This window comes from Ambystoma mexicanum, chromosome 7q (genome assembly GCF_040938575.1).
Source record: "Ambystoma mexicanum isolate Mex_15411 chromosome 7q, UKY_AmexF1_1, whole genome shotgun sequence".
Taxonomy (NCBI): domain Eukaryota; kingdom Metazoa; phylum Chordata; class Amphibia; order Caudata; family Ambystomatidae; genus Ambystoma; species Ambystoma mexicanum.
Genome location: NC_090941.1, coordinates 1,031,769,163 through 1,031,789,038, shown reverse-complemented (window position 1 = coordinate 1,031,789,038; position 19,876 = coordinate 1,031,769,163). Strand labels below are relative to the sequence as shown.

At 47.5% G+C, this 19,876-nt stretch overlaps 1 protein-coding gene across 1 annotated transcript in view; it reads left to right on the top strand.

Annotated features, from left to right (window-relative positions):
* LOC138528109 (protein sel-1 homolog 3-like) overlaps positions 1 to 19,876 on the top strand; it is a 397,280-nt gene that overhangs the window by 232,592 nt on the left and 144,812 nt on the right. Inside the window, exons 10-13 of the mRNA XM_069639562.1 lie at positions 305 to 510; positions 2,849 to 3,028; positions 15,612 to 15,731; positions 17,812 to 17,952. Coding sequence (XP_069495663.1) covers positions 305 to 510; positions 2,849 to 3,028; positions 15,612 to 15,731; positions 17,812 to 17,952 — 647 coding nt within the window. The remainder of the gene's footprint in view (positions 1 to 304; positions 511 to 2,848; positions 3,029 to 15,611; positions 15,732 to 17,811; positions 17,953 to 19,876) is intronic.

Genomic DNA, 19,876 nt, shown 5'->3' with positions numbered 1-19,876 from the left:
CAATCCAACATTGCTATTTTGTAAAGGCTCTTTACGCAAAGACTTCCATTGCTCTATGTTTTTGCTACTTTGTTAGTCATTTCTGTTCGAAATTACACTCTTATTCTTTATTAAAATACAATAAAATACAAATATGCAAGAATCCTTTCAGTGTAATACCTAAAGTGTTCACTATTTATTTGGTCTTTTTAATCTTCATCACTACAAAATCAATTGCCAACTTTTACAGAAAATAGCAAGTTGTGTAGTTGCTCAGCTCCTTTAATGTTGTTTACTCATGTCTATTTTTTCATTATTTGCACAGGCGACTGGAAGCTAAATCTAGAGTCCCTTGGCCGTGCCATTCATCGGTCCTTTGAGACACGGGTGGCGACTCGTGAGGGAATGGTCCGCTTGCGGGGGTTGCTGCCCTTACTGGTACAGGCCGGCTGCCTGGGCTTCCACCGCTCCTTCTTTCTTGCCTCTGTTCTTTATCAGACTGGCCTTGGGCTGAAGATGGACAGCACAAAGGTAGCTCACACCATACCCCAGCTATGAAGCTCTCTGAATGTATGGGTGCTGTATAAATAGGAAACCGGCAAGGGTGGAGCTCCTTCCTCTGTGCCTTTCAGTATTTCACATTCTGTCTTTCCCAAATTGGTGTCAGGATATGTATAAATAGATGCAGAAAGCACCCAGGACAGAGGAACGCCTGTTCAGGGAAAACAGGTAACAGGGTTCCATATTTACAATATTTGCATGAGAAATAGGTCCACCTCTCTCCTCATTCTGTGCCTCTACGAAGGCTGAGACCACACAGCTTTGTTGCTCCAGTACATAGCTTGATATAGCTTGAGATATCAGCTCCAATAATGAATTTTCTTGATTAAGCAGCAAAACAGTATCTTCCCTAACTCTTTCTACTTCCCAATGACATTAATATCTAATCAAAAGGTCAAATGTACCGTGTGTCTCCCTGTCTTCTTGGATTGTTCTGTCATATGGGAAATCCAAAGCATAGCCCCACCACTGTTCCACTGTCTCTCTGAGTTTTGTACATCTTGGTTACGGTGGGCCAAGTAGGTTGCCTGCTATCATCCATATGTAAAATCTATGTACAGTTTAAAAACAGAGGCCCTATTTGAGACAAGACATCCCCAAACCCAACGCAGTTACCTTTGGCAGAATCCCACATGATTTTGCCGAATTGGACGGAGCATGAGCACATCGCGATGCAACTCAAACCAGTCAAGTAGGATTAGGAAAGAGGGTTCCCGGAGAACATTTGTGCAATTAGGGGAAGAAATGGTGCATTTTATAGCAGCATTTCAGAATATAAATGTATAATTAGTAATAGAATGTACAGTTGGGGATGTAGAAGAACACATGAAAGAGTCCATTAGATGCCAGGTCACCAATAGGACACAGGAGCCATTTACATGATGCCTGCTGATAATATATGTCAGCATTGCCTCTGTAAACACAATTTCATAATGCCCTTGTCCACAACATATGCCAGCATTGCTACTGTTAAGCCACTTTCATGATGTCTATGTTCAGCATATATGGCAGCATTGCCACAGTAAGAACATGTTCATGATACCTGTGCCCACAATATATGTCAGCACTACCACTGTAAGCACATTTTCATGAGGACTGTGCACACAGTATTGTCACTATAAAAAGGGTGTTATGCCCCAATGCTACACAAATTGTATTTTCATGCTCATGGTACCCCAAATATGTGACTGTATTCCCTCACTTAATGCCAGTTGTGCCCAGAGAATACATGATGTCATGCGGCCCCCGCCCCCAACAGGGACACTTTTTCAATCTTACATTTTCTCAGATGGGTATAGTGTCTAAATTAAAAATCCATTTTGTATGTGACCAGCATGATAACAGGGAGAAAGACAATGCATTCTCTCAAGTAACTTGAATGCTGTAACCTGCAACTAAGAATTAATTATATTATATGTTATGCTATATATTATTGTATGTCAGATGTTGTGTTATATGTCATGTTATGAAATATGTTATTTTATGTTATATATGACATGCTATATGTGACATTTTATGGTATGTGTTGTATGTGTTGTATTATATTTTGTTGCATGGTATGTTGTTTGTGATTCTATATATTATTGTAAATGTTATGTTATGCCGTTATATGTTTTGTTTTAGGTTATGTTATATGTTATCCTATGCTACATTTGTATAGAGCCAAACTGTCATTGCCATTGAGTTAGGTTGTCTTTTAGTTCAGTACATGGTAGCCTGAACATTACATGGTAAAAAACAATAAACTGTGTCGCAGCAGAAGAACCTTACATGATACATTTGTAAATTGCAATTACAGGAAAATGGCAATTCTTTGGTTGGGGTGACTAGTACTGTATCATTATATTCAGCAGTGTGTATGTGTCAGGTGCTGGGTGCTATTGGTTTGTTGTGTCAGTGAATAAGTGATTGCTGATTTAATAGCCCAATTGGGTGTGGGTCTAATATGGTTCCAAGTAATATGCAAATGCTGCACTAAAATGTAGAGTGAGCAGATGGTATATAGACGCTACTCTCTATCCCTCAAGCAACTGATTACAGTTGTGGGCTCTGCAGTTAAATGCCATGAATATTGTTAGATCAAAGTTTAGTTATTACAGTTATAGGAACAAGATTTGTTAAATTTGAAATGGTGCAGTAGACACTGACATGAGGCTCCTGAGGGCTTACTACGTCAAGTGCCCTACATAGCTGTTTGTTTTCTAGTATCTTCTAACTGTTTGATTAGTTATAGTCTGAACAGCAGAGCATGATTCCTGTATGCTGCTGCTGCAATGAATATGTTTACTCTGCTTTGCCTAACCTGCAGGCCCTCCGGTTAAGCCTGATTGCAGCCCAATCAGGTGAGCGCCTCTCCCTCATGAAGATGGGTCACAAGCACCACCTGGGCGTTGATGGGTTCCCCGTTGATTACGACGTCTCATACGGATACTACTCCAATGTTGCCAGGCAGACAATAACGGACAGGGTGAACCCAAGCCGCGATCAGGTAAAACGTGTGATGATGAGTATGTGTCCTATATTGTACTGCGAACGTAACTGCATAACATCCGAGCCATTGGGACACCATATAATGGTTCATGGTCCCAATCATTCACGCTCCTGGCACCATTCATGCAATGCTCAGCCTATCATTGACCATCAAATGCTCAAATCTATGTAAACAATGTTGCATTAATTATGTAGAAAAAGTAGCTGTGTCTTATAAATGGGGAGTACATCCACTTTACATTATGAACATATAACAAGTAAAAATACAAATAAAATAAAAGCCACAAATGAATATAAAAATTATTGAACCAACATCCAGACTGTGTGTGATTGAGTTGCATGACCTCACCTTTATGGTTGTATTCTGATAACTCTTTCATCACAGAGGCCAAAGTGAGTTCCACTACTTTTACAGTTTACTGGTAATAGTTCCACTACTTTTACAGTTTACTGGTAATAGTTCCACTACTTTTTGCAACTATGTTCACAGTTCTGGAAGTGTTCTTTTTGCAGCTAAAATGTAAATTCTTATTTGATCTCATAGGGTATTTGAGACGAGTCACTAAAGGTGGGCTCCTGCTGAGCTGTAAGCAGTACAAATCTTTCTTAAGAGCTGCTTTCTAGCTCCTGTGTGATGGTGGAAGAGACTGCAGGCACAGCTTGCTCTGCATAAATAGGAACATTTTGAGAGGTATTTGTTACAGGTCGGAAGCACATATATTCATTATTTTGTTATTTATAAGAGTCCTGGCAATTGTGATAGCTCAACCATTTATCTTATTGCTTGGATCTATGTATCCCTTGAATACGTAGATTACCCCTGGACCAACCTGGTGTCATTATCAGAATCTTCACAGCATCTCATAGATTCTCTACAGAGCAGAAGAGAAAGAGAAGAACATTTTACAGAAAGAGACGTTGTGCTAGTTGTAAGGGTGCAAGAGGAGGAGAATGACACACAGGCGGTATAGTTCTTGGCATAAACCTTTATTATACCAATAAAGCGAAAACCTTCCTCTCCCTCTAAGAGGGGATTCCCCACCTCAAGAAAAATACTAAGGATTCAGTCTGCATGTCCATGTAAATCAAGTGTCCTCCTTCCTGTCTCAAAAACCTATTTCCGTCTCTTACACTTTTTTTTCTTCTCCCAGGCTTCCCCCAGGTAAGCTGGTGTGCCTCTGACCCTCTTGGGCCTTGTTTCGGTGCCTCAACATCTTGATTTGTGACCGCCCAGGCTCTGCGTGCAGCGCAGTAGTCTCCCGACCCCTTCCGGCCATTGGCTTCCCTTCCCCTCTCTCCTCCCGCCTCCCGCCTCCCAGCACTCCCTCCACCTGTGATTGGTTGCGCGTGGACTGCCCCTCCTGGCCCAGTCTCCAGCGCTGCTAATGCACGGCTTTCTTCTCCCAGGCTTCCCCCAGGTGAGCTGGTGTGCCTCTGACCCTCTTGGGCCTTGTTTCGGTGCCTCAACATCTTGATTTGTGACCCCCAGGTTCTGCGTGCAGCGCAGTAGTCTCATGACCCCTTCCGGCCATTGGCTTCTCTTCCCCTCCCTCCTCCCGCCTGCCAGCACTCCCTCCACCTGTGATTGGTTGTGCGTGGACTGCCCCTCCTGGCCCAGTCTCCGGTGCTGCTAATGCATGACTTTCTTCTCCCAGGCTTCCCCCAGGTGAGCTGGTGTGCCTCTGACCCTCTTGGGCCTTGTTTCGGTGCCTCAACATCTTGATTTGTGACCCCCAGGTTCTGCGTGCAGCGCAGTAGTCTCATGACCCCTTCCGGCCATTGGCTTCGCTTCCCCTCCCTCCTCCCGCCTCCCAGCACTCCCTCCACCTGTGATTGGTTGCGCGTGGACTGCCCCTCCTGGCCCAGTCTCTGGCGCTGCTAATGCACGGCATTCTTCTCCCAGGCTTCCCCCAGGTGAGCTGGTGTGCCTCTGACCCTCTTGGGCCTTGTTTCGGTGCCTCAACATCTTGATTTGTGACCCCCAGGTTCTGCGTGCAGCGCAGTAGTCTCACGACCCCTTCCGGCCATTGGCTTCTCTTCCCCTCCCTCCTCCCGCCTCCCAGCACTCCCTCCACCTGTGATTGGTTGCGCGTGGACTGCCCCTCTTGGCCCAGTCTCCGGTGCTGCTAATGCACGGCTTTCTTCTCCCAGGCTTCCCCCAGGTGAGCTGGTGTGCCTCTGACCCTCTTGAACCTTGTTTTGGTGCCTCAACATCTTGATTTGTGACCCCCCAAACCCTGCATGCAGCGCAGTAGTCTCCCGACCCCTTCCGGCCTTTGGCTTCCCTTCCCATCTCGCCTCCCGCCTCCCATCCCTTCCTCCTCCCGTGATTGGTTGTGCGTGGTCTGCCCCTCCTGGGCTAGTCTCTGGCACTGCTAGTGCACAGCTTTCTTCTCCCAGCCTTCTCCCAGGTGAGCTGGTGTGCCTCTGACCCTCTTGGGCCTTGTTTCGTGCCTCAACATTTTGATTTGTGACCCACAGGCCCCATGTGTAGCATGGTAGTCTCCCGACCCCTTCTGGCCTTTGGCTCCACTTCCCCTCCCTCATCCCACCTCCCAGCTCTCCCTCCACCCGTGATCGGTTGTGCGTGGTCTGCCAGTCCTGGCCTAGTCTCCGGCACTGCTAGTGCGCAGCTTTCTTCTCCCATGCGTCCCCCAGGTGAGCTGGTGTGCCTCTGACCCTCTTGGGCCTTGTTTCAGTGCCTCAGCATTTTGATTTGTGACCCACAGGCCCCATGTGTAGCGTGCTAGTCTCCCGACCCCTTCCGGGCTTTGGCTTCACTTACCCTCCCTCCTCCCACCTCCCAGCCCTCCCTCCACCCATGATTGGCCAGATCACCATTCTTACTGACCATCCCAGGGCAGCCCTCTCCCTGGCAGCCCCATTGGCTAATGGCCAATAGGCAAAGGGCGGCTCCCACAGAGGCGGCTCCAGCTAGTGTCTGCAGGTGTCAGCAGGGAAAGCCGGTGACCAGCGTCAACCAGCAGCGACTAGTAAGGTAGGAGTGGCCCAGGTAAGGAGTAGAGCCTCACTCTACCCTGTAAATCCCTGACCTATAGCAACCTTACCTACACTAGATTAATACTGTGATTATTAGCCAGTGCCACGGTGGAATAGCACTGTGACATTTGTGTAAGTCTGTAAACTGCATTTGAATCCTAGGCCTTTTTTCCCACCATACAGGACTCTCAGACTTAGGTGTTCTTTCTCCGTTATTTAAATTGCATTGTGAAGGTATTTAAATTGCATTCTGAGGCCTAGGCCTTTTTCCCACTATACAGGACTCTCAGACTTAGGTGTTCTTTCTCCGGTATTTAAATTGCATTGTGAAGGTATTTAAATTGCATTCTGAGGCCTAGGCCTTTTTCCCACTATACAGGACTCTCAGACTTAGGTGTTCTTTCTCCGGTATTTAAATTGCATTGTGAAAGTATTTAAATTGCATTCTGAAACCTAGGCCTTGTTCCCACTATATAGGACTCTCAGACTTAGGTGTTCTTTCTGCAGTGTTTAAACCACATTGTGAAAGTAGTGCTGTTCTTTGGCTGTGCCGTCTTAGCAAAGCATGCTTCTAGCAAACTGTTCTACTATTGTCTGAGATCCTCTCGTCTTGCTCAATTGTACACTATTGTCTCGTCTGCTTACGCCCCTCCCTGTGTCCTCCCCTAGTGTTCTCCCCGCCTGCTCCCACTCCCTAGCCTCTTCTCTCCTCTCCCTACCTACTCTATGGTGCTCTCTGTCTCTCCTATCCTTTCTATCTGCTTCTCTATCAACTATCCTGCTCTCCTCACTAAATCTGGTAGGAAGAAGTTTAAAACGGGCATCCAGGTCTCCAACCCAGGCCTCTCTATCGCTGACACCTACACCAGTGCTTCCTCCAGGCAAACCCTCACTGACATCCTCTTTGTCGTTCCCTCGTCAGACTTATGGACTCTTCGTATGGTCTCTGTGCTCTCTCCGTTCTCCTCTTCTCCCACTAATGGTGGCACCCGGTGGGAGGCCCTCCTGGTCTCCTTCCACTCCTCTAAGGTCATCATCAATGTTTACCTGAATGGTACCGTCTTGGTCCAAGGTCCTCAGGCCAACCTTCTGCTCTTTGATAGATGCTTCCTGCGCCTCATCAATTTCCTTTCTTCTCCTGCTGTACGCTCTCTTCTCTCCACGGCTTCCTTGCCTTCACCTGCTGTCTCTTCCTTGGCTACCTTGACCTCTCCTCCTTCCTCCTCTGCTCCCCCTCAGGATTTTTCTACACCTCTGCAGGCAATACCTCTGATTTGTACCCCTCCCCGGAAGTCTTTCAAGGACGGCAACCTTCTCCATATTGCCAGTCTTAACTCTCGCTCAGCTCTCAAACACTGCTCTGACATCTGCCGCCTCCTTGAAGAACTTGACCTCGATGCCCTCGGTCTCACTGAAGCAAAATAGGAAAAAACAGATCGACTACCCCTCTCTACTTGCCCCTTAGTGTCTGCCAGTCAGAAAATCAAACGCCTATTTCTTATAATAGGTTGATCAGTACATTGCACAGATCTACAATTTCTCAAAGTTACACAAATATTCAATTTTGTTTGGTCTTTCACCTTTCTTAAAAAACATTAAAACTACTAAAGCATGTGCACATTCATAAAACATCAAGGATGCATATCTCACTGAACAAAAAAATCTAAGAAATATAATCATCACATACAATTTCCAATTATTTCAGAGCAACTTAATTTGAATAAAATTCAATCAAAAGCAAAGCAATTCTTTTTGGGAACCTATACAAAGTTTTTCTAAACGACCAGATCATTCTGTGATCTGATGCTTGTAGACTGTGTATGTTTGGGGAGGTCGCGAAAACAAGAAATATAACCTCTCCGCTTTGGATATATTAATCTACAAGCATCAGATCACAGAACAACCTGGTCATTTAGAAAAACTTTATATAGGTTCCCAAAAAGAATTGCTTTGCTTTTGATTGAAGTTTATTCAAATTAAGTTGCTTTGAAATAATTGGAAATTTTATGTGATGATTTTATTTCATATGGCTTTTATCAGCAGCTCCTACCACCTTCTTGGGTGGTTTTACAGGGCAATCCCGTATAAAATGCCCAGAAGTTCCACAATATAGACACAATTGCATTTGCTGTCTCCTTTCTCTTTCCTTCTGGGTTAAGGGTCCTTTGACCCCTCCGATTTGCATGGGTTCTGAAGCATCTGCTCCTTTGGGGTTAGCGTGGGTTTTGACCAACACCCGATTCTCAAACTTGGCTCGATCAGCATTTCTGTTCTGAAGTCGGTGATCTAACTGGACCACTAAGTCTATATATTCAGCACAGTCTTGAGGTGGGTTCATGACTTAAGCCAAGACATCCTTGAGTTCTCCTCGAAGCCCTCGATGAAATAACGTGATTCGTTTTACCTCAGGCCATCCAGTTTCCACTATCAACCTATTAAAGGTTGCGATGTAGGATAGAAGGTCCTGGTTACCCTGTCGTAGGGACAAAAGTTTGTTGTCCAGGGCCTGTCCTTGGGAGTGCCGGGAAAATAGTCTTTCCATGCTAGTTTGAAAGCCCTGAAAATCCCGAAGAATTGGGTCATCCTGAGTAACTAGTGGAATTGACCAATCAGCTGCACTGCCGCTGAGGTATGACAATACAAAGGCTACTTTTGGCTTGATAGTTTGGGAAGGCTCCAGGTCTGCATAAAAAGTGCAAGCGGCATTGGTTCATAAACACGGCGAACCTTTTGGGATCTCCGGCAAAGCGTTCGGGTGGAGCTAATGGAATATTTCCTGGTAGGTTTATTTGCACAGGGTTACTCAATAACATAGGAATATTCTTCTGCAATTGGAGAAAGGGAATTAACCACCCGTGGGGTTGAGTGTAAATCCCCCCCGCCCCCGCTGTTCTCCCCACAGATCATCTTTGATGTCCCCTCTTATAGTCTCACCTGATGGTTTGAAAAGATGAGCTCTCCATCCTGCATTGAGCGCAGGGGCGCGTTGATAACCAGTTGCTTCACTGGCTCGAAGGAATTGGTGAGTTCCAGAACAATATTGACTCCGAAAAGTATGTAGTTCATAAGAGTTCACATGTCTGACTTTCACTCTAGTCGGATTCCTTGCAGTTTGCAGCTTGACCCCAGCGAAGAGTTCCTCGTGGCAGCTGACGAAGTTCAGGTAAGGATTTGTCTTATCCTACACAGTTCAATAAAATAAGGCCAGAATGTAACCTGTGGCTTGCTCCCTTATTCAGGTGTGGTCGAGAAAATATGAAGTACGGGGAATAATGCCTCCGGCGGTAAAATTAGGTAAGTCTATTGTGGTGAGAAGAGTTCCACTTGTTTGTCCCTTCGTCTCACCTTGTTGTCCTTTTGTTCCCCTTAGGGGCCGGGGTACGGCGAGGATGCAATGGAGACTGCGCCGACCCGTGAAGAGGAATAGTACCCCCGGCGGTAATCAGATAAGTCTATGGGGGTAGTTACTATTGCCTCTGTTTATTCCCTTGGCTCACCTTTGCTATGCTTGTGTTCCCCTTAGGTGCCAGAGTGCGGCGGGAATGTGCAGAAGGATGCGGTGGATCGTGAGGATGCTGCAAAGGCCGGTGAGTTCAGCGCAGCGCTGCAGCAGGCGAGGCGGCGTGCATAAAATGCTTCTTTCTTCCAGCTCGAAGGCGCGGTGGATGCGGAATTCAGGTAAGGATCAAAGGTTTTGCTCTTATTCTAACCTTTTCTCCTTCTGTTCCTTCCTTTTTCTAGGAGCTGCAGACTCGAGGCGGGAATGGCAGAAGACTGGATGCAGGCTTGCAGACACGGTGAGCGTTACGGTGCTGGATGCAGAATAACGCAAAGCGTGTGCTGCTCTTCGGGCGTGGTTTAAATAGCCTCTAAAGCCTCATTTGGCTTGGAGCGCTGCAGCATGGTCTGCATCAGGTAAGCTTGCAGCATGGTCTGCATCAGGTAAGTTCTACTCTATAAGCCAGGAGCCATAGGCGCCAGGACTGACTCTCCATATGAGCCTGGCGCCATAGGCGCCAGGACCGCACCCAAACAGCCCCTAGCAGGGGTTTTTGGGCTTGCTCAAAATAACGTGATGCCTGCTTCCGGGGTTGCTGGACCTAGTCTGGTTCCCCGGGGGTAGGCATCATGACACTCGGTTAGACTGCTGCAACAGCTGCTTTCTAAATCTGCCTGCTTCTTCTCTCCGCCCTCTGCAACTCATCGAGAACAGGACTGCAAAACTTGTCCTTGGCCTCAAGCCCAGGGATCGTATCTCTCCTGGACTGAAATCTCTGCACTGGCTCTCAGTGACTGCGAGGATTAAGTTCAAAACCCTGTGCGTTGTCCACAAGGCCTTCTGGGGCCTGGAGCCTCAATACCTCCAACTCTCTCTTCCTAAATATCTTCCTTCTCGAGCTCTTCGCTCATCTGCCTCCAACTCCCTCGGGGTCAGTCGCTTCTCCAAGCAACAAGTTGGTGGTAGATCTCTTTCTTTAGCTGGGGCCTCCCTCTGGAACAGCCTCCCTGCTTCCCTGAAACTTGAGAAGAACCATCTCAGGTTCTGGATGCACCTCAAGACCTTCCTCTTTGCTTCTACTTTCTCTCCTCCTCTCCCCTACTCAACTCCCAACTGAAACTGCACTGGTCACCTGGCTACTCTCTGATCTTGGGCCAAGGTCCCCTCCCTGCCAGCTGCTCACCTGCACTGCCTCCCGGGCAACCCCTGCACTTGGGGGCTATTTCTGTATCCCTACAGTCCCGACCAGTTCTTGACACTTGATGTCTGCACTTACTCCTGCACTTGCCACTAGCTGGCCGCATTTTTACTTATTGTTTTTATTTATTTTATTTATTCTTACTGTTGATCCTATTCATTGCACTGCCCCCTCCTCCGCCCCCCCACACTTACCCTTTTCCCCCTGCCCTGCACTTGCATGATCTCAATGTCACCTGGCCTAGTAAGATCGTTGTCTTTGTCTTCCTTCTGTTCCCCTTCCCTTGTCTCGTCGCGCCTTGAAACACTTGTGTATAGGCGTGTTATAAATTCCATATCATATCATAACTAAACGAATGAAGTATTGGATATTAATGGTCTAGAAGAATTACTTCCTTCTTCTGGACAGCAGACTCCAGTTCTTATGTGGGATCTTTACCTGAGGGAATGACTCCCTTCCCCAGGCCACAATCCCTTTCCAAAGCACAAAAAATGTTCCACATTTTAAAGCAGTAAAGTTCTAAGTTCAAACATCAACATTCCTTATTGCCCATTAGCACCCTGGGCGGGGGAGCCAGCCAATCAGGTGGCTAGAAACGCAGGCTTCAACTGCCGGTACAAGCCTGCGTTTCAAGCAGCCTGATGGCCAGCTCCCCCCGTCACCATCTTCCCCCCAACCCTCCTTTTTTATTTTTTTCACCCTTCAGGCACCTACTTTATTTTTTTCAGCGGCAGACACCGCTGCCACATACGCTCTTTCTCTTTGCCTCCCGCAGGCTGCCATGGAAAGGGAAGAGGGGCTTCATACGGAGCCGTGCCTTCCCTTTCCATGGTGGCCATCTTGGAAAAGGATTTTCCTTCCTACAGCGGAACGCTGCATGCGTCCTATTGTAGGAAGGAAAACAATGCTTGTTTTTAGCACCCCGGGTTACCGCTTGGGCAACCCGGGGTGCTAATGGCCTTCATCCTCCATTCCAGCCACTGGAACAGGGGATAACGGCCTGGAGCCCACGTTATCTGCCCTCACTTCTCTAGGGTCGATAACTCGGGCTGCCGGGCCGTTATCCCCTGTTCCAGCCACTGAAACGGGGGATGAACACCACATAGTTGTTTCTTCACTATTGGGTTCTTGGAGAATGTCTCCCTTCTCCAGGTATCCTGCTCTCAGTGCTTTCCAACACCAGGGGAATGACTCCCATCCCTTGATCTTCCTTGGCTTTGCTCTGACACTCTCTTGGCTTTTAATTTCGCAGTTCACAGCACCAGGGGAATGTCAACCTTCCCCTGGCCTTTTCTCAGGTCTTCTTTACAGTTCACCACACCAGGGGAATGTCTCCCTTCCCCTGGCCTTTCTCAGGCAGTTCACAATGAATGGGGTGTGTCTCCCTTCCCATGGCTTTTCTCAGGCAGTTCACAATGGATGGGGTATGTCTCCCTTCCCATGGCCTTTCTCAGGCAGTTCACAATGGTTGGGAGAAGGTCGCCCTTCCCCTGGTCTTTCCTAGGCAGTTCACAATGGTTGGGGGAATTTCTCCCTTCCCCTGTCTTTTCTCAAGTAGTTCACAATAGATGGGGAAAGTCTCCTTTCCCCTGGCCTTTCTCAGGCAGTTCACAATGGTTGGGAGAAGGTCGCCCTTCCCCTGACCTTTCTCAGGCAATTCACAATGGTTGGTGGAATGTCTCCCTTCCCCTGGCCTTTCTCAGGCAATTCACAATGGTTGGGGGGATGTCTCCCTTCCCCTGGCCTTTCTCAGGCAATTGACAATGGTTGGGGGAATGTCTCCCTTCCCCTGGCCTTTCTCAGGCAATTCACAATGGTTGGGGGAATGTCGCCCTTCCCCTGGCCTTTCTCAGGCAATTCACAATGGTTGGGGGAATGTCTCCCTTCCCCTGGCCTTTCTCAGGCAATTCACAATGGTTGGGGGAATGTCTCCCTTCCCCAGGCCTTTTTCAGGCAGTTCACAATGGTAGGGGCAATGTCACCTTTTCGCTCGCCTTTTTCAGGCAGTTCACAATGCCAAGGGGGGGAATGTCACCCTTCCCCTGGCATTTTTCAGGCAGTTCACAATGGTTGGAGGAATGTCACCCTTCCCCTGGCCTTTTTCAGGCAGTTCACAATGCCAGGGGGAATGTCTCCCTTCCCCTGGCTTGGACCAGCTTGGTTCACTAACCTGCCAAGTATGATCTGGGATATCTTGGTGGGGTGGGCTTTCGCCCTCAGTCTTCAGTTTTCTTGCTAATACTGTGATGGGGAAGATGTCCTCTACCTTCCCCCTTGGCTTCCCACAATTCGGGTAAAGTCTCTCCGCTGACCTTTGCTGGCACTTGCTGCTTTGTGGGCTTCTGCGCCAGTGCCAGAAGGCATTTGGTGGCTCTCTGCAGCCCCTCTGTATTTACCACAGCCCTCTTGTGTCCCCAACCAACACCGACCTGGCAACCTGCATATGTTTATACGTGGACTGCAAGGGTTTTGGCCTCTCTTGTGCGTTTGTCAATAGCCGTGGTGTCCCTGTAGCTTTTAAAGACTTCTACTGTCCTGCGGCGGCTCTACCGCAGACTTTGACCCCTTACCCATTGTGCAGCGTTTCTTCTCCGCACCTCCCAGGCTTTAGGATCATCTGGAGCTTCCATGCGGCAGCTTGCCGTGCTCTCCCTCTTACTTGGATCGGCTTCTGACCATTTGGCTCCCTTCTCTGCGTGCCAATATGCTTCCCTTTACCGTGCAGTACCACCTTCAAACTCACGGTTCCTCCAGTGAGGGCTAGACGCTTTAGTAAGTCCTTCTTTTGTTTTTATCCTGAGTTTAGTCAACCAACTAGAACGTGTATCTATGTTCTCTTGAGAACTCTTCATTGCTCCGCATGTTCTCCTCGTCCCAGTACCTTCCAGGCAAATCTTCCTAAAGTCATCCCTACTCTTCTTCGTCCCAGTTAGCCCTGAGTTATTAATGCTACAGAAGTAAATGTAAGTGTGGGTGACAAGGGGTTGAATGAAGGGATAGGAGGATATGTAGGAGGTGGGTGGAGGTGATGGAGGGTTGGCATACTGCGTTTCCCGTGGATGGTCATCACTATCCCTAAAGTGGGAGTCTCCCCATGAGATCCTCCCGCTGAGCACCACCCCAGGGGGACCATCAGGTAGCGGCCTCACGTCCCTGGCCTCATGGGAAGGGTATCCGCCTCGGGAGTAGCGAAGACTTGCAAAGATTCATCACATAATTTAAAAATTCTGGACTTTCCTTCCCTTGAATTTAGTTTTTGGGAAACAGATATTTTATACCACTAGTTTTCTTTGCACTGGAACTATTTAAGCAATATGCCCTGAGCGGCGGGGGCATTACTGACTCAGGTAATGCTCCGGGCCCATAGTTATAGGCCAGAGCGAAGCACTGGAAACACTGTTGTTCCCAGCGCGTCCGCTCCCGAAATAATAAAGAGAAGAAGGTAAGTGGGGTTGGGAGGGAGGGAGGGAAAAAAAAATAGGAAAAATAAAAACGTACCTGGGTCCCCGGCGGGGGACGATGGAAGCCTCCAGTCGTGTGGAGGCTCGGAGCAGGGAGGGCCCCGCTTCGAGCCTCCACACGGCTGGAGGCCGTCATCATCCCCCGCGGGGACAAAGGAGGCAGAAAGTAAGCAGGGTTGTGAGGGCGGGGAGGTGGGAGGAAAGGGACCAACATAAAAAAACACATACCCAACTCCCCGACGGGTGGGGGGTGAAGGCAGCTTCTTAGCCGTGTGGAGGCTCGGAGCGGGGATAGCCCCACTTCGAGCCTTCTCATTGGCTGAGGTAGGTCCCCGGCGAGGGCCAATCAGAAGGCTTGTTTCATTCTGATTGCGCCCTCGCCGGGTACTAATACAAATTAAAAGAGTGAGGAAGTGATGTACAACAATATAAATGCTGTGTCGTTTTCATTGAACCGTTGAATTTTAGGAGGAAACCCTCGCATACATAGCAGTTAAATCCAAGCTGAAATCTGTTTTGACCCAAGAAAACCAAATGAAAAAGGATGCATCCTTACCTTTAGCCCATCCCACTCACTTGGCCATGTACAAGTCAAATCCCCTAGGCCCTTAACAGATAAATTGCGCCATGTGTTTGCGACCCCATGTTCCTTCTCAGATGAGTCAAAGTCAACCTCGTTTTTTGTTACACTTACACCTCTGCTCTTTCCTCCTCATAGCCCATGCTATAGCCCATGCTCTGATTCTTTCTCTGTTTTTCACTGCACCAAGGTTCTTAAGTCTCTCTAAAATGCACATCAAAACATACTCTTCACACTTTTATTTGTTTTAAGGACTACAGAGAAATGTCTTAATTTCACCTGAATAGGAATTTGATTATTTATATGGTGCTTCATAACGATTTCTCTGCTTTTCAATGCCACCACTATTATCCGCTTATGATGCTCATTTTAACAATATTGAGAGAATACAGGGCTGAGTCAGCCCAACTGGGGTATGGAACACAAGTCACATGGCATTGGCTGTCAACCTGACCTTGTATATAATGAAGCAGGACATTATTAAAAGCAAAACCCAAATTCCTAAGTGTAGATCACTGAATTCCAACATTCCTTTTAGCATTCGAGACTTCCGATGCAGGCATTCCAAGCACTTCTGAGTTAAGGATGAACCTCACCAATATTCTGCAAAATGTACTCTATTGAATTCCCAAGTCCCTACTTTAACATCACTTCTAATCTATAGTGGTGCTTGCTGTAATTTCTGAAGGTCCACCTTTATTCTTATTTGCTGCTCGCCATCTTCTAGAACCAGGTCTTTGGGTGAGTGTTGTTATGAGTAAACTGGGCAACTACCTAGCTCGTGTCCAAGTATTTATTTATGGGCCCCTTGCTTCATTTGTTTCCATCTCTGTTCTGATGCAGTCCTTTGTGGAATCCATCCGGCTGATCGATGATGATATCCTGAAACAGCAGACCAAAGAGAATGAGGACCTCTTCATGTGGCTGAGGTTCCAGGCCAGGCAGGGCGTAACCTCAGCTCAGGTATGGAACTTACAGAAGAAGACAAGGGGTACATACACAATGTAAATATCCATCATTTTATATCTAGCCCTTAATATGAATGGCGATAGTGGTTTCGAAGATCTCCCACTTCCAACTAATAACAGAATTGAGACACTGAGTAAGCCAAGCTCATGACGTCATGCATTTGGTCTACTGGAAGTAGGGACATGGAATAAGGTCTGGTACATTTGTAAGCAGATGATTCAGGCAATGAAAGCAGAACATCAGCTTACGCGTGAGGCTTGGAGGAGATAAATGGGAAAGGGGACAGGCAAAGATTCAAGAATTATATGCTGATATGCTATGGTAACAATCTATATAAATAAAAGTCAAAATGTGTCTGTGGTTTTGTGGCAGGATGTGTGGGTTTGAAGCTTGGTGAAGCGTTGTTCCTTGTACAATTCCACACTGTTTCACCATCTGCACCAAACTTTGTATAGTTACCTGTTAGGACCATCCGAACATTACTGGCTACATGACATTTGGACGCCCCACCCTTTTCCCAGTTGTTTGTGGGTTTCCTGCCGACAAAGCCGTAAACCATGCTCACCAGGAAGGGACACAAAAAAATGTATGAGAGGTGAATGGACCTGAGAGGCGAAGGTGAAGTCAGGTAGCATTCCAGAATAGAATGGCCGATAGTGTTGAATGCGGGCGGGCGGTCCAGCAAGATGAACACACTCACACCTCCACTGTCCATCAAACGTCTACAGTCTTCCATTGCTTCCACAACAACAAGCTCAGTGCTACAGCCAGGATGAAAGACAGCCTGAGCGTCATCAGCAACCCATAAGATTGCAACTGAAAGCTGGCACCACCTCCGATATTTACTTGTATAAGGGAGCGATGATATAGGGCGGAAGGTGGCTAAATTACTCGGGTCCAGCAATGGTTATTTGAGTAGGGGAGTGATCTGATCTTGAGATCATAATTTGTTTTTCATATCCATTCTAGTTGTCTTCATTTCTTTTTTTCTGATTTCAGGGATACATAGAAGCACAGTTTTTGCCTCTGGCCACCTTTAATTTTGCCATCAAAGAACACCATTGTGAGGTTTGGTCAAACTTGTCCAAATACCATGATGGATCGGAGACCAAGCCTGCCTGTTCCCCAAAAACAAAGACTGTGTTCAGACACCCTAAATCGTTCAGACACTCTAAGTGTATGTTGCCCCAATTATGAAAGATGAAAGAAATAGGCTTAGATGGCCAAGTAGTAGACTCGTCCGTTAGATCAATGGTGAAAGGGACACCAGCGGGGTCAGTCCAAGGAAAGAAAATGGGGTTGCCGACATTAGCTGCGCCCGAGTTATCAAAAATCCAGTCTACGGTATGCCTCGCTGTGTGATTGGTAGACAAATCTGCATGGCGTCTCCTCAGGCAAGATGCAAAAGTTGCTGGGCTGAAATGCAGCCAAACCTTGGTAAGGGGGCACGTTCAGAGAAGTAGTATCCACTGAGCAATATGGCTTTGTAGAGGCAGAGCGACATAGCTTTTTCATGACTAGAATAAAATCGCAAGCAGGTAACAACAGTTGCTCAGGATTGAGGATTGATAGAGGTGGGCGTGGGGAACTTTGCTGAAGGGACATGCTGAAGTGTTGACCTCCGGTACGATTCCTGGGGGTTCAAGCGGTAAAGGAATGAATGGTTGGGTAGCGGTTGCATGTACCTTGATATGTGAGTCGAATGAAGATTTGTTAATGTGGCTCATCCTTTTGTCACCCTTGACCAAAGGTCTGCAACATTTGGTTCTCTAGATGTTTTGGACTACAACTCCCATCAACCCTAGTCATCATAGTCAATGGTGAAGGCTAATGAGAGTCGCCGTCCAATCCATCTGGTGAGCCTCACATTTTAGACCCATGCCCTAGACAGACCCAGGGTAGCTGACTACTGAAGACAGTCTCTAGATCACATTCAGCAGATGCTGAATTCTATCCTGCATCTGTATCGGAATTTCTGTTCCATCGAAGTCTCACCTGCTGCGAATGGACATAGAATAACTGATTGCTGGAGACACTCCTTTTAAGCATTTTCTTTCTTATTCAATTCTTTCAGCAAGCGGTTGGCAGAATGCTGTTCTGGGGGCAGCAGGGCATCTCATCCAATCTCAAGGCAGCAGTGAAGTTTTACGAGAAGGGGGCGACCCAGCTCAAGGACCCAGTGCTCATGTACGATTATGGAGTGGTGCTGCTGAGGGTGAGTGTTTGCCTTAGCCATATAGCCAAAGGCCAGATGATTTTACCAATTTATGCACTTTTTAGATGAGATCTGAGATGGAGTCACATAAAACCAATTACAAAGTGGAATGGGGTGAAGGATCATGGTGTGGGATGCCAGCCTAGTACATTTATAATCCCCTGTACGATTGTGGGACTTCAGAACAATTTCTTAAAAGGGTTTGGGAATAGCTGCAGGGGTTGATGCTCAGTAGGAGGGAAGAAAACGCAGGAGGGTGATCAATGAAACAAAGGGGCCTGCCCCAAAACCCCATTCGACTGCCAAGCAACGGCATGTGTGAATGGGTGGAGACAGGTGTACGTAGATAAGATGGCCCTGTGCGGCCACCATACAATAATAACTCTATAGGCGGTCATCATAAACATGCATGACCTGTGGAACACTGTGCCGTAACTCTTACCTTTCTTGGCCAGATCCTGCCTTTCCGCTGGTTCAGGAATAGCTGCAGAGGTTAATGCATGTTAGGAGAGAAGGGAAGGAAAGAGGGGATCAAGGAGTCACCACCAAAATCCTCTAGACATAAAGAGTAATTTCAACAGACAGTGTAGACCACAGTACACAGGTAGGATGTGGTATACCCATTACTGTCAAGGCTGTAGGCATTGACTTTGAAAGGCAAGACACTATTATCTGGGTACCAGACTCTTAATTTGGAATACCTTTCTGCAAACTATGTCACTCTCTTTCCCTCTATCCTACCCTCTGACTCCACGCACACTGCGGGCCACACCTTGGATGCTCTCATCTCTACTGACATCCCTCTCTCTATCCCTCTAACTACCTCTCTCTCCTGGACTGACCACTCTCTTCTCTCAACAGATCTGAAGCTATCCTCTCCTCTTGCAGCAGCACACCAGCCATGGCCACTCAGCTTCAAAATCACCAGACCCATGAAAAAAGTGAGAGTGGCTGCCTTTGCCTCCACCTAGCCCTCGCTAACCTCAATCTCTATATCTCCAACACTCTTGATACTCTTGCCCCTGTCATGAGGGTCTGCCTGAAGCCTTCCAAAAAGTGCAACTCTTGGTACGACTCTGATCTGGCTGCCCTTAAACGCAAGTGTAGGGCAGCTGAGCGGAAATGGAATTCGTCGGGTGGACCATCTGACAAACTGGCCTGCTGTCTCCTTCAAAGGCAATATCGACTCTGCATCCACTCCAAGAAAAGAGTCTTTATTCATGCCTGCATCTCTGCAGCATCAAACAACATGGCCAAACTTTTCAAAGTCAGTAAAGAACTGGCCAATCCTGCAGCAGCCAGCAGCCTCTTCCTCTGTCACACCCACCCAGGACCTTTGCTCGTCCCGGGCTGCATCACAAAAACCCAAGACATCCTTTCCTCCCTCTCTTCCACACTGCAGCATATACCAACAACGGAGCCTCCCTTGGCCCCCTTCCACTTCGCTCTCTTCTCTTTCACCCGTCAAACCCGATGAGGTCACCAGACAAGTCGGGTCCATGAAGGCCTCATCCAAACAGGTGGACCCCTGCCTCTCCAAAACCATTAAGGACAATATTGATTCCCTCGCCCCAGCCTTGGCTGATCGCTGCAATCTTTCCCTTTCCACTGGAGTTTTCCCAACTGCTCTTAAGCACTCCCTTGTGCACCCTCTGCTCAATAAACCCTCTCCCGACCCCTCCATTCTGACAAACTACCGCCCTATCTCTATAACTCCTTTCCTGGGCAAACTCCTGGAGAAGTTGGCTCTCAGCTGACCGTCCAAACTGAATCGATTGGTTGCTTCCATGACCATCAGTATGGCTTTAGAGCACCCAGAGGCACGGAAACTGCTCTTCTGAACACCTGTGAAGACCTGCCCTCAAATATTGACACTAACACTACCTATGTCCTCATCCTCATTGACTTCTCCTCTGCCTTTGAA